General features: G+C 40.0%; 1 protein-coding gene across 2 annotated transcripts in view; it reads right to left on the reverse strand.

Moving 5' to 3' along the window:
• Nucleotides 1-1965: 1965 nt before the first annotated feature.
• Nucleotides 1966-15424, reverse strand: part of ckap2l (cytoskeleton associated protein 2-like) — a 29387-nt gene continuing 15928 nt past the window's right edge. Inside the window, exons 7-9 of one of the 2 annotated variants that reach the window (XM_066714307.1) lie at nucleotides 4597-4657; nucleotides 3599-3758; nucleotides 1966-3022 (exon numbers count right to left, since the gene is read on the reverse strand). In XM_066714307.1, coding sequence (XP_066570404.1) covers nucleotides 2743-3022; nucleotides 3599-3758; nucleotides 4597-4657 — 501 coding nt within the window. In that variant the 3' untranslated portion in view covers nucleotides 1966-2742. Of the gene's footprint in view, nucleotides 3023-3598; nucleotides 3762-4596; nucleotides 4658-15424 lie in introns of both variants that reach the window. The other variant, XM_066714306.1, reaches the window with a different exon arrangement.

The following is a 15424-nucleotide window of genomic DNA, read 5'->3' on the forward strand; positions in this document are numbered from 1 at the left end:
AGACTGATCCTCAAATTGGAAGCTGTAGGCATTCAGGGTAATGTAAGTAGATGGATTATGAACTGGTTGATGTATAGGAAACAGAGGGTGTCGATAAGAGGAGTTGCTTCTAACTGGAGTGAGGTTGTTAGTGGAGTTCCACAGGGATCAGTACTAGGGCCTTTGCTTTTTCTAATCTATATTAATGATCTGGACTCTGGGATAGTTAGCAAACTTGTCAAATTTGCAGATGATACTAAAATAGGTGGCTCAGCAGATACAATCTCGGCAGCACAGGCTATTCAAAGGAACTTAGATAATATTCAGTTGTGGACGACACCTGGCAAATGAAATTCAATGTGGACAAGTGCAAGGTATTACATGCAGGTGACAAAAATGTCCACTATAATTACACTATGGGAGGAATAGAACTGGATGAAGTAACACATGAGAAAGACCTAGAAGTCTACATGGACTCCTCACTTTCTCCATCCAAACAATGTGGGGAAGCAATAAAAAAGGCAAACAGAATGTTAGGGTATATTGTCAAAAGTGTAGAATTGAGAACAAGGGCAGTAATGTTAAGACTGTACAATGCACTAGTTAGAGCTCATCTGGATACTGTGGACAGTTCTGGGCTCCACACTTCAAGAAGATATTGCTGCTCTAGAGGCAGTTCAGAGGAGAGCAACCAGACTTATTCCAGGTCTGAAGGGAATGTCCTACTGAGAGACTGAGGGACCTGAGCCTTTTCACCCTGGAACAGAGGAGACTACGTGGGGACTTGATTCAAGTCTTCAAAATCATGAAAGGCATCGAACACATCAAACCAGAGGAGCTTTTCCAGATCAGCAGGGACACACAGACCCGGGGACACAAATGGAAATTGGGCTTCAGGGCATTCGAGACAGAAAACAGGAGACACTTCTTCACAGAGAGACGACACAATCTGAACAAACTCCCCAGTGATGTGGCTGAAGCTGAACATCTGTGAACATTTGAAAATAGACTGAATAGGATCCTTGGATCACTTAGTTATTAATGGACACCAAACGAGCATGATGGGTCAAATGGCCTCCTCTTGTTTGTAAACTTATGTTCTTATCTCATGCATAAATCACATGAAAACTCCAATGCGCGTAATAAATAGACTAATACATATGAAAAAACATTTGGATGTTATTAATATCAGCTGGAATGAACGTCCTGAACTAAAGTTTCTGTTGAGCTGACAGATGGTTTTCTGATGAAATTCAGAGAAAGACTATGGAAGCTTTCTTGTGCCAAAATACACGTACATGTTGAAATACAACCAATATCAGGGTATTGCATTACAGGATGTAGTAAATTAGTTGTCCCATAATGAAATCCAATATACCTCGTTAAACGTTGCTTAAAGTAGCGCGATGGTAGTGACTGAACGTAACACATATTGTGTGTCAGGGTTTTGTTTCACACACTGGCTCAGCATGAAGAGTGCCAAAATGAAATGCAATGTAGGGGCGGAGACTGGATCCGATAAAAATCCTGGAGTGGGATTATATGTTTTGTCATTCAACTTGTGACTCCTTAGGTATGGTATTGTTGACCCAAACTGAACAAAATGGCTCCTTTACTCATTTGGGTTGCTGACCCCTGGTCTACAGTGACACACGGGAACATTTCCACAATTCTTGGGCTGCATAAATCATAAGCACCATGCTCTTACTGCAAAACCCCAGCGAGGCACTTCAAAGATTGCCAATATATGCAACCTTTAAATTAAACTGAAAGAAGTGTTAGAGTTTATTAAAATAAAATAACAAAAACCAACCAAGCATTTACAGATCTACAGACTGGAGGCTTGCTTGAGTAAGGGGGTGTCCCTGAACCGGGCCCACACAAAGCCCATTATGATGGCAGATCCACAGAAAATGAAAACCCTTCCATCAATTGTTAGTGTTAAAAAAGCAGTTTATTATTTTTTTCTCTCCATTGTTATGGATATAAGTTCATGTACACTTTTTTTTTTTTTTAAATACATTCTATTCTTTCGTACTCCTAAGTGTAATCCCATAAAAACTGCTTCTGTACACCATTCATATTAACTTTCCTTCACAATAACTTGTACAAAGCCCACACTAACATTGCTGGGGCATTTGTGATTGGTCACAGAGAAAAGCACTGTCCTGTTGGAGGAGGCAGCGGCGCACGATTATACATACATTATACACACACAGATAATTTACCGAAAAGGGGACAGTTTCTTCTCTGATCATGCCCTTGGAAGGCGGATCAGTCAAGGCCTGGGGGGCTCTCTCTCTGAATGAAGGTGCACAGCATCAATATTTATTTTTTTCAAAGCCTGTGGAAGCCATGGCTGGTGTACTTCAGGCAGCTCACTCTGGGATGAATAATGGACTATAACCCTACATGTTGCTCTGTAAACCACAAGGCACAGAGAGCAAGGAGACGACTTGAAGGGGTTTAAAAATTGGAGCTTTCAAAAGCATAACTAAACAAAAATAAAGTAAAGAATAAGTGTGCTTGCTTTAGCACAGGTCAAAGTCCTTGAATAGTTTACTCACGATTCACTTGTCCCAATGAACAAGAAACAGAATTTTGTAAAATCGTTCACGCTTGGACCACAAGGTGGACGTTTTCCACTCTGGTCTCGCAGCACAGCACCCGTCCACAGAGGCCGATTCCTCGGACACTGTGCTGTGCTCCCACGGGTCGACCCGGGGCACCCTCCTGGTGGGGCTTCCCCACCCCTCCCCCTGCTCAGGACTGCAGGAGCTCAATGTGGACCTGGTCCCCAAGGGCCTCGTTCTCGCGGTAGATGTACAGCGGTGTCTCGGTGGGCCCGGCACTCTGCCCCACCCCTTCCTCTTCCTCCTCCGCCAGCATGTCCTGGAAGGAGGCCACGCAGGCGCCGTGCTCCTGCAGAGCCGCAGGGTAGCGGGCGGCTGCTCTCTCTATGCGCAGGGACCGGCGCACCGGCGTGAAGAACCGCAGCTCCTGGCCATCCAATCGCATCACCTCCTGCTGGCTCGCCCTCCCTCTGCAGACACACACAGACGAGAGTCACACTCACACACAGCCATCATTGACAGTGGCTATGATTTACCTGAAATGACTGCTGCTGATAACTAGAACTTGCATTCAACTTTTAAGGCTTCTACGCTATATCAGTAGGTTTCAGATTTTAGCATTCTTTTTGGGAAGGTTGTATGGCTGAAGATGTGCATTTCTCTGTTAATGGATTATAGTTTAAAGCTTGAATGTTTCTGTTATTCTAGGCCAGTGGTCTCCAACCCTGGTCCTGGAGAGCCCCAGTCCACTTTGTTATAGGTTACCCTAAATCACCAATTTCTAGATACTGTGAACACGTCAGTTATTAATGAGTTAAGCAAATACTATTTTCCAGAAGTTTTATTCAGCAGTGCTATTCTTGGCACTTTTTGTAGTCATTTCTGGGCATCATGAAAGGATACAGTGAGCAGGCATTTCATACTGATGTGGAGAGCTTGATGTAGCGTCTGGTGTGTGAGGCAGTGACGGGATCCGCTTGCTTTTCTAACAGGGAGCCTGGTGTTAGTGGTGGCCGATAGAATGGCCGCGGAGGCACAGGGCTCACCCTGGTGTAGCTGTGATCTTGTACTTCACCACAGACGAGCCCTCCTTTTCTCCGCGGATCTTGGCGCACACGACCCTTGGGGTCACGGGGTCGGCTCCTGCCAGCCCCGGGCTGCTGCCTTCATCCCGGCCCCTCACTTCTTCCTCATCTGTCTCCGGCACTGCTGGGGAATTGAATGAAGAAAAACAAATTCCTATCATATTACTTGTTTCAGCACACGTAATCTACATTGGCAAACTCGGAGCACGATGTGTTCATCCCCCCGAAAGACTTTAGTTGTTGTTCTCCAACATAGCCATTTCTCAGTTGGGGATAGTCAGGGAACAAACAGTGGATCAGTTATGTTGTTTGTTGAAAGAAACACAAGCATGCCCACATTTTTGTTCGTTAAATCTGGCTGCATGGGGATTGTAACATAAGGGTATTTCTATATTTTCTTTGATTTTGTTTTGGTGGATTTTTATACTTTCCTTTGCATTCCAACTACATAATTTTCAGGAAAACTCAACCTAAACACTATTTCTTTAGTACTTCTGTTGTGCAACTGCTATGGTGCTATAACTGAAAACCATGCTCTTGTGCTGCAGGTACAGTAGCAGATTTAATAATGACTCAGAGTTAAATTACAGAAAACTAGTACAGTGTTTTAATGAACACATCTTGTTCTCGCTGTTGCCGTTGCTCTTTCAACAATAAATCGAGGCGGTATGGTTCATGAAATTGTGTTATTCCCAGATCCTGATAGTGGTACAGTATATCATCCAAGTAAAACATTATAATTCACTAGCATCATCTATACAAATAAAATCAATGGAAATAATGTTTTAGTTCTTATCGTTATTTCAATAAAGGAGAAAGCTTAATCATTTTACAATCCTGTCATTTGACTTCTGCAAACAGGTCCGAAAGTCAATCTGATGAATACAGTAAATACAATCAAATCACAGCCTCACTATCTACAGTCTCGCCAGGTAACACTACAGCTTCATACAAATTACCTTTGGCCTGAGGTTTTTTCTTCAGGATTTCAAACACTATTGTCCGGAGCTCTTCCACGGGCTGAAAGACAAATGAAAAGAAAATGGCGATCAAACAGTATACGCATAAATATATACAGTTAGGTCCAAAAATATTTGGACAGTAACACACATTGACACTTTTGCTTTTATACTGAAAAACAAGAATGTAGCAATAAAGCATTTTAAAAAAGCTGTCAAAATGATGACAATTGTACCACTGCCCAGATATTTATGGACCTAACTGTACATGAGATCAAAGTGTGTGCACTGAAAAACAGTTCTCCGTGTGAGAGCCTGTGTCTCCTGACAGCCTACAGTTTGGTCATTTCACATTGCTACGCGGTTAAACTTGTGTATATAGCTGGAGTTCACAGAGGTCGAGTCAACTGAAGTCTTAATAGAAAGGGGCCCATTTTTGGGGTATTTCGTAAACTCGGAAAACCATCTAGCCTGCGAGGCTGTGACCACACATGATCCCATAACATATGGAGCTCATGGTAAGGTGACTGAATATGATTTTTCGTATTGCAAGGAGATGGAAAAAATGGTGAAAAGTGTTCAATAAGTGAGAGTCAAATGAGGGATGTTTTGAACATTGTACTGCTTCCGAGACCGATAAAACTTAATTAAGCATTTTTTTTGTATTGTAAACTTTTAATTGGGCGCATTTGCTTCAAGGTGTTCTGTGGCTTATCTTAAGGCTGATGAGGTCACATCATGGTTATTGATTAACAGTTGCTAGTGATGACCATGGGACCGGACCTCTCCCAGTATATGCAAGGAAGCCATCTGGTTTCCGCATCCCACACCTTCCCCCAGGAAGACAACCACGAACATTACAAGGGCCAGGAACCTGACCTGGAGGCAAGACTTCTTGGAAACATGTGAGTGACCCTGCCCACAGCACCACATGTCATGCATTGTATAAAACTTTTGCTGTTCAGAGAGACTCTGCACAGGTGGAGAGCTTCCATGTCAGGGCCTTCCAGGCTGGGCATGTTAAATACATACATTATCCTCTGTGCTTGAAGACATCAATTCTTTACCTGGGTTCAACACTTGGTGTCACGAATGAGGATCTGAACTTGCCTCCACTCCCGGGACCAAAATGGGTGAGTATTTTTATTCTGCCACCCTCTATATTTAGATTTGGTCTCAGGACTTTTCGAGGCTCGAGTGTAATTTAAAATTGAACCAGTGAAGTACAAACACAGAAGATAAAGGGTAAATGTATGACTGTACAGTTGTTATGTGTATTGTGTGTTAGTGACTGCGCAGCGGAGAAGCTCAGCGAGGAGAACTCCAGGTTGAGGCAGATCTTCGTGGATTGATGCCAAGGGAACTGAACGGCATGGCAAGGCATACTGAGCCCTATGTTACGCAAGAAAATCCTTGTATGCGAAGGCCAGTGTTGGTGGCGGTCAATAGCCAAACTGAACCTGAGGTACTGTAAGACCAAAGATTAGCCCCATCACTTGCAAAAGATAGGATTGGCATAATGGTGTCCGAGGACATGTCTGTATGTGAATAGCTATGAGAGTGTAGCGTTAAGGGGGGGGTGTATTTTGATAGAGCATTTTGGCTCTGATCTAAAGAAGACCTTTCCCCCAAAGTTATCAGATTTCCTTAGCTCTTCAGCACGTGAACTGTTCTATATCAAAGTGGCAGTCTTGGGAGGACGGCACCGAGAATGGGACAAATGGCTTGGAATCCCTGGGGTGAAATGTCTGAGGAATAGGGCCTAGAGGTAATAAAAAGGCTTTGAAGTGGACGAGAGCCGAAATCCCGAAACAGAGCTACGAACCCGGGCCAACCGGCATTTCCAAAAGATGGCATGGATTGACATCAGTCATAAATCGAGCCCCCCTCCAATTGGACACTGGGGGCTGAAACCGATATCCTATCTCACAAACTCAAGAACCAATCATCTATTGATCTGACAGGCATTAAAAGGCAGCGCACGGTCTCTCTCTCTCTCTCTCTCTCTCTCTAGTAACTCGATGCCACAGCTAAACCTGTAGCTCTGTTGCCAGAACCAGAAACTAACTAAGTCTTTGCCAGCAACAGAAGAGTTAAACTGGGAGAAGGAGATTGAACCGTACGAAGAATTCTTTAAAGAACTTTAGAAACTGTGCATGCCCGCCTGTACTCATCTGATCAGTGGAGTTTTACAGCTGGACAATTGACTAAGTCGACTGCAATACGAAAGTGTTCAGTCATTTAAATAGCTATTGAGTCTTAAGTAACTTGACCCTTGGAAACGAACAGGGCCCTGCTTTCCTCAAAGACTTTGTCTTCAAGTAACTATGGTGGAAACCCTGCTTGCAAAGAAGATTTTGTGCACAACCTTGGAGCCTTCAAACCAGTGGAAAATCTGTTTGGAAAAGACTACATTCGCGAAACCCCAACTTCCAGGTGCATCGACTGAGTGGAAGTTATTGGACAAAGCCGAACCGGACTGCCTTTGTTCCAAACCACACGGACGTCGTGTTGTGTGCTGTTATTTGAGCCCGAAGACAGAGAGGTTTCTCTGCGACGAAGTTCAGATAAATATAATATAATTAAATATAAATGAGTGTTGCATTAAACGGTTTTGTTTGACAATTTTAGAAATAAAATCTGTCAACGCCGAGAAATATCTTCTCATTCCTGTTTAACTGTTTAGTCTGAAATTGACACACGTTAATAGACACTAGATTATAGGTGGCCCTGTCTATCCTTAATCATTGAACAGTAATCAATTATGGAGAATTACGGTAACAAGAAATGATAGAATCTTTCTCGGCACCCAAACGTAAATGAGACTGATATATATAACGAGAAGTTATTTGACTTAAATACTAACCTGCATTAGTTATTTAATGTACGACTAACAATAATAATGAGAGACTCACCTTCGTCTTACTAACCGGTATTGTAGTCAATGTGTTTGTAATTTTGTGTAACGTTTTGTGTCATCATATGCCATTCCATGGTCTTTGATTTGGTCATGGAAGTGATTTGTCTTTGATTTGTTGATCTTGAGTGAATTTTAATTAGTGTTTTCCCTTTTTGTATAACTAGTGTAGTGCTACATTTTATCTTTGTTTGTAATAAATTTGAGAATGTATATCTTTGGCATTGGTGTCTGCGTCCAATTATTGCAGAAATTTAGTTCTTCAAGATTCTAGGATTCTTGATAAGGTGATACTATAAATTCACTTCTTTGAACTGAAATTTATAAGTGTACCTTACACTACAAGAGAAGTTAAAATAGAAAAGGCAAAGTGGGATCCTGACTGGACTCCCAGGTAACAGAGTAACAGAATCAAGAAAACACAGAAGTAGTGAAATAATTGAGAGAGATTTTACATGTTATGCTAAATAATAAGCTTTATAAATAAATAAAATAATAAATAAATAAATGATAAGGACTGTTTGAGACACTGCAGGGTCAATAAAACACACCACAAATTTGATATCTGAATTATCTTTGGATATCAATGTGTATGTGCTTTGTGTGTTTATCTATATGTATAGTCTGAAGGTTATGTAAGGTAAATGTCTATGTTTCTTATGTATTGTATTTTTAATGTTGTGCATAGCCCAGAATAAGACTAAGATAGGAAGTAACCAATAATTTCAGAATTATATTTAAAAAATAGTTATTGATGTTTTAAAAACAGATTCATGAAGATTTAAACATGTAATTGTAAACAGAGTTCCTAAGGCATCAGAAATAAGTAAGAAAGAATATGTTCTACTGTAAGAGTGATGTAATACAAGTAATACTCAATAAACATTAAATAAATAGATTAATAATAATAATAATAATAATAATAATAATAATAATAATAAATAAATAGTCATGGTGTCCTCTAAGACTCAGAAGGACAAGGATTTGATTGTTAAAAATCATATTATGGACAAATTCTGTAAAGTCAAATTAAAGGAAATGAAAGGCTGGAATCCACATGAGCAGCACCGAGCAGAGACTGGTGCAGCCCTGATAGCCTGAGAAAACAGGAAATACGAGACAGACAGCCTGATGTAAAATCCAGGCAGGAGAATGAAAACAGAATAGTGACATATTATAGTCTTACTTTCAGAAAATGTTTGGTTATTGGTGCCTAGCATAAAATACCTGAAGTAAAAGTTAAAATTAGACCTTGGATTTAAGATGAGTGAAGTAGGGAAAGAGTAAGGATTTTAAGGATACTGTAGAAATATAAAATTACAACCATTGAATAAGTGAGCTAAATTAATATTGAATGATTTAAAGGAAACATCGTTTTCAAAGATATACCAAAGTAAAAAAAAGACTGACAATACATATAACTAAATGTTCTTATGCGATAGACCTATTACAAACTTCGTTTACTAACTTCGGGAGAGTCACACTACATCTATTTTGTCTCGAGCATCAGGTTGTGCAATCAGCTATCAGGTTGCGCAACATAGTGATAGATTAAAATAGTGCTACCACAAAAACAGGTTAAATTAAAATGGTGTGAACAAAGTGAAGCACTACATCTAAAGGCAGTTAATAACAGCAGCATAAATTATATATATATACACACAAAGTGGGGGAACAAAGTATTTGATCCCCTGCTGATTTTGTACGTTTGCCCACTGACAAAGAAATAATCAGACAATATTTTTAATGGTAGGTGTCTTTTAACAGTGAGAGACAGAATAACAACAAAAAAATCCAGAAAAATGCATTAAAAAAAAAAGTTATAAATTGATTTGCATGTTAATGAGTGAAATAAGTATTTGACCCCTTCGACTTAGTACTTGGTGGCAAAACCCTTGTTGGCAATCACAGAGGTCAGACGTTTCTTGTAGTTGGCCACCAGGTTTGCACACATCTCAGGAGGGATTTTGTCCCACTCCTCTTTGCAGATCCTCTCCAAGTCATTAAGGTTTTGAGGCTGACGTTTGGCAACTCGAACCTTCAGCTCCCTCCACAGATTTTCTATGGGATTAAGGTCTGGAGACTGGCTAGGCCACTCCAGGACCTTAATGTGCTTCTACTTGAGCCACTCCTTTGTTGCCTTGGCTGTATGTTTGACCCATTTTTAATGCCCTGGCTGAGGGAAGGAGGTTCTCACCCAAGATTTGACAGTACATGACCCCGTCCATCGTCCCTTTGATGCGGTGCAGTTGTCCTGTCCCCTTAGTAGAAAAACACCCCCAAAGCATAATGTTTCCACCTCCATGTTTGACGGTGGGGATGGTGTTCTTGGGGTCATTCCTCCTCCTCCAAACATGGTTGAGTTGATGCCAAAGAGCTCGATTTTGGTCTCATCTGACCACAACACTTTCACCCAGTTCTCCTCTGAATCATTCAGATGTTCATTGGGAAACTTCAGACGGGCCTGTACATGTGCTTTCTTGAGCAGGGGGACCTTGCGGTCGCTGCAGGATTTCAGTCCTTCACGGCGTAGTGTGTTACCAATTGTTTTCTTGGTAACTATGGTCCCAGCTGCCTTGAGATCATTAACAAGATCCTCCCGTGTAGTTCTGGGCTGATTCCTCACCGTTCTCATGATCATTGAAACTCCACGAGGTGAGATCTTGCATGGAGCCCCAGACCGAGGGAGACTGACAGTTATTTTGTGTTTCTTCCATTTGCGAATAATCGCACCAACTGTTGTCTCCTTCTCACCAAGCTGCTTGGCGATGGTCTTGTAGCCCATTCCAGCCTTGTGTAGGTCTACAATCTTGTCTCTGACATCCTTGGACAACTCTTCATTCTTGGCCATGGTGGAGAGTTTGGAATCTGATTGATTGCTTCTGTGGACAGGTGTCTTTTATACAGGTAACAAGCTGAGATTAGGAGCACTCCCTTTAAGAGAGTGCTCCTAATCTCAGCTCGTTACCTGTATAAAAGACACCTGGGAGCCAGAAATCTTGCTGATTGATCGGGGATCAAATACTTATTTCCCTCATTATCATGCAAATCAATTTATAACTTTTTTTAAATGCGTTTCTCTGGATTTTTTTTGTTGTTATTCTGTCTCTCACTGTTAAAATACACCTACCATTAAAATTATAGACTGATCATTTCTTTGTCAGTGGGCAAACGTACAAAATCAGCAGGGGATCAAATACTTTTTTCCCCTCACTGTATATAAGTACTGCAGTGGTTTTCAGTGAATGCTTATGCACTTGTGCACAAATGCTTAATTTTTCCTTTTCTTTTTATCAAAGCCTGTTAGCTTGCTGCATTTCTCCGTTTTGTTCCATTTTTATAGCATTTGTCTACTACAATTAACTTTTATCTGTTTTTCAAACACAATCTACTGCGGCTCTACTACGTTCACATGCTTGTTTTCAGTCTTCCTATATTTAATGTATCTTTACACTCACCTAAAGGATTATTAGGAACACCATACTAATACTGTGTTTGACCCCCTTTCGCCTTCAGAACTGCCTTAATTCTACGTGGCATTGATTCAACAAGGTGCTGAAAGCATTCTTTAGAAATGTTGGCCCATATTGATAGGATAGCATCTTGCAGTTGATGGAGATTTGTGGGATGCACATCCAGGGCACGAAGCTCCCGTTCCACCACATCCCAATGATGCTCTATTGGGTTGAGATCTGGTGACTGTGGGGGCCAGTTTAGTACAGTGAACTCATTGTCATGTTCAAAAAACCAATTTGAAATGATTCGACCTTTGTGACATGGTGCATTATCCTGCTGGAAGTAGCCATCAGAGGATGGGTACATGGTGGTCATAAAGGGATGGACATGGTCAGAAACAATGCTCAGGTAGGCCGTGGCATTTAAACGATGCCCAATTGGCACTAAGGGGCCAAAAGTGTGCCAAGAAAACATCCCCCACACCATTACACCACCACCACCAGCCTGCACAGTGGTAACAAGGCATGATGGATCCATGTTCTCATTCTGTTTACGCCAAATTCTGACTCTACCATCTGAATGTCTCAACAGAAATCGAGACTCATCAGACCAGGCAACATTTTTCCAGTCTTCAACTGTCCAATTTTGGTGAGCTTGTGCAAATTGTAGCCTCTTTTTCCTATTTGTAGTGGAGATGAGTGGTACCCGGTGGGGTCTTCTGCTGTTGTAGCCCATCCGCCTCAAGGTTGTACGTGTTGTGGCTTCACAAATGCTTTGCTGCATACCTCGGTTGTAACGAGTGGTTATTTCAGTCAAAGTTGCTCTTCTATCAGCTTGAATCAGTCGGCCCATTCTCCTCTGACCTCTAGCATCAACAAGGCATTTTCGCCCACAGGACTGCCGCATACTGGATGTTTTTCCCTTTTCACACCATTCTTTGTAAACCCTAGAAATGGTTGTGCGTGAAAATCCCAGTAACTGAGCAGATTGTGAAATACTCAGACCGGCCCGTCTGGCACCAACAACCATGCCACGCTCAAAATTGCTTAAATCACCTTTCTTTCCCATTCAGACATTCAGTTTGGAGTTCAGGAGATTGTCTTGACCAGGACCACACCCCTAAATGCATTGAAGCAACTGCCATGTGATTGGTTGGTTAGATAATTACATTAATGAGAAATTGAACAGGTGTTCCTAATAATCCTTTAGGTGAGTGTATATCCTTTAATTATTATTAATTGGATGTTCATTGGATTGGTGGAGAGATAATAAAGATAAATATCCCACCTTGGCAAAATTCGCTAAATCCTACTTGTGTTGCCCAAGCACCTCAACACTATCTGAGCATCTGTTCTCTGCTGCAGGTAACATAGCTTGCAAAAAGAGAGCCAGCCTCAGCCCTGAGCATGTGGACATGCTGACATTTTTACATTCCAATTCAAAGTTTTGGAAGAGTGAATAAGAAACATGTTCACATGAACAACACTGAACAGTGACAGTTTTCCTCTTCTACCTCTGTATCAAACAGTAACATTTGTGGTTTGTTAATTATTTTTAATTTCGATATTTCAACAAATTCTGCTGCTTAATATCTAATTACAATTTGTGTCCTAATTTCATAATGTGAAGTTTATATGAGTACAACTTAATATTTTGTTTTCGTTATTTATATTTTGGATATTTAAAGACGTTTTACTGTTGTTTAAAAAATTGATTTTTTTTTTATAATGTGAGGATTAAATTTTTAAAACAATTTATGGCTTTGTTTTTGATTATTTATATTTTGGATATTTAAAGTTTTGCTGCATAAAATCATGGACAAACGATGGTTACATTTAAGGTTTAAAAATTTAAGATTATATTAGTAAAACTCAACATATGGCATTTGCACTTTTTAAAATACACTTTTACACAAATACCCTGATTTAGGGTTTTATTTAGTTATAATAAACAAAACAATCGAATTGAAAAACTGTTTAGCTTTTTATCAGATTAATCGAAAAATAATCAACTGATTAATCGATTATCAAAATAATCGTTAGTTGCAGCCCTAATATATTGCATATGATCTCTACTGAATATTGTAAAACGAGGATAACATCCCAGTTTTTGCTACATAATACACATAAATAGGCTTCAGTTCTGTAGTTACAGGCTGTTACTGCAAGGTAACAGTTGAATATACCAATGGCAGCCTGCCATTTGCTCATAAGACTGTTTTGTGGAGTCTGTAAGAGGGCTCTGGAAGCCCTGAGGCACCATAAAGCTTGTTTTATGGGCTTTAATGTCTAGTAGCTTGGGATGAAAAGCATTTAGAGTGGTGATTGTGATCATTACCTTTTTTCAGAGATAATGTGTATGCATGATAAGTGATGCATTATAATTGGTTCAGCAAATGCACAACATTACTTCCAGGACATGTACCTAGTATTGAGTTCCCTAAACATTTGGGGGTGGGAGAAGCAAGACAACAATTCACCACCCACACATATCAGCAGGGAGAGAAGACTACTGGGGGTATTCAGTGACAGAAAAAAACCCAGGAACAGCATAGGGTTTTGGGAAGACCTGGCTTACTGAGAATCACATGCTTGCAGCTATTACACAATTATCATTATTATTATTTTATTTATTTATTGGCAGACGTCCTTATCCAGGGCGACTTACAACATAAGTGCAAAATAATAAATCACATCGCTATGCACCTCACTATCATCAGTGTCTGGGATCCTGTCCAACCATACAATAGACGCTTCTAATCACCGTTTTCATCACAGTTTACAGCAAGGGACCACTAGCTTACGGTAATTCCAGTGCAGTTCCCTGGAGCTCAGCCCTGGCCGCAGTACATGTCTCAGATACTCAGTGACCAATCCAGGAAAGAAAAGTAATTACAGTCCACTCCTTATAATTCCATATGGGATAATTGCATACTCCATTGTATTGCATTGTTTTTAATGGAAATGTGTTCCAGTTAAATGCATATAGTTTAAATTATAATAATGTGGATTAGTTCATATAGTTGTGTGGTTTGAACTGTTTTCATGATATCATTATTAACCTACACTTTTAAGATATGAGCTACTGAAAATGCATCAGTACATTTGAGGACATATGGCTAGATAGTGAAATGAAAACAATTCAGAGAAAATACAGATTGTTTTGTGAAGTCATCAAAGCTATGTTTGGTAGCCCACATTTTCATTTGCTCTATAGAGGTTAATAAAATAAAGATTAAAAAGGAGCTACAAAATCATAGTTTATTTTTAAGGATATCTGCTCAAATTCATTAGCCCTCCACCACGACCAGTGTTAACTTTGTTGAAGAAATTGATGACAAAAATATTCGTCAAATAACTTTCATTTTAGTTAATGAAAATGAAAAGCTGACTATAAATAATCCAAGATGATAACGACAACGACTAAATGTTTTTGCATTTTTATTTTGGGAAAATAAGACAAGCAGCAGTTTGACTAAAACTCAGAACTCACTGCACTTTTACTGCCTGCCTATCTGACAAATAGCAGCCAATTTCAGCAAAGTCGATACAACTGGTTAGTTCCTAGATGGCATGTAAACATTAATTCAGTTATTGGAAGAAATCTGCAGTCAAATACAATGAGAAAACAAAGAAAACGTCTTGTAAGATTAACTGCAGTAGAAGAAACCGAATGTGGCTACAATATGGAAAAAATACAACGAATTTGAAGCAACATCTGAAGAGTGAAAATCAAATTCCATTTGTAAGAGTTTTGTTTATTTCTTAGACAAACATGTGAAGGCTTTTGGAGGTAAAATAATTGTTCTGAATGGATGTTAGTCAGCAATTGTTATATATTCTTAGAGTAGGGCTGGGCGATAAATCGATAACAATAATTATCGTGGTAATTACCTATCTCGAAAACGATATAAAGATAATGTCGATAATTAGGTACAGCAGTCCAGTTCCCCTGTGACGCAGCAGCAGCACGGAGGAGTGACAGTAGCCGTTGAGAGGAGCAGCACTGCAGCACAGCGCCTCCACACCGGCTCAGCGCCCCACAGCTGTCTGTGAAACCGGCCGTGTGGCAGATCATTTGTTGTGGAGGAGAAAAAGGACTGAAAAGGGATTTTACTTAATTTTACTCATGCATATTTTTATGTTGAAAAAAGATTGAATCATTATAATTGTTTTGAATGTTCTACCTCAGATTTGTGAAATGATCCACTGCCATAAAGAATAGTTTAAAACCACAATTAACCATCAGGTTTCTTCAACTTTCACTCAGGAGCAAAAATCGTCCTTTAAACTTGAAAGAAATAATGATTTGACATTTATCGTGATAATTATCGATATCGACTGATATGAAGTTTTTTTAATTGTGATAACATTTTTGGCAATATCACCCAGCCCTATCTTAGAGTAATAGTTAAGATTCCTTATCTTTTTTATTAATTGTTCGTTGTTTAAATTG

This window comes from Amia ocellicauda, chromosome 9 (assembly GCF_036373705.1).
Source record: "Amia ocellicauda isolate fAmiCal2 chromosome 9, fAmiCal2.hap1, whole genome shotgun sequence".
NCBI lineage: Eukaryota > Metazoa > Chordata > Actinopteri > Amiiformes > Amiidae > Amia > Amia ocellicauda.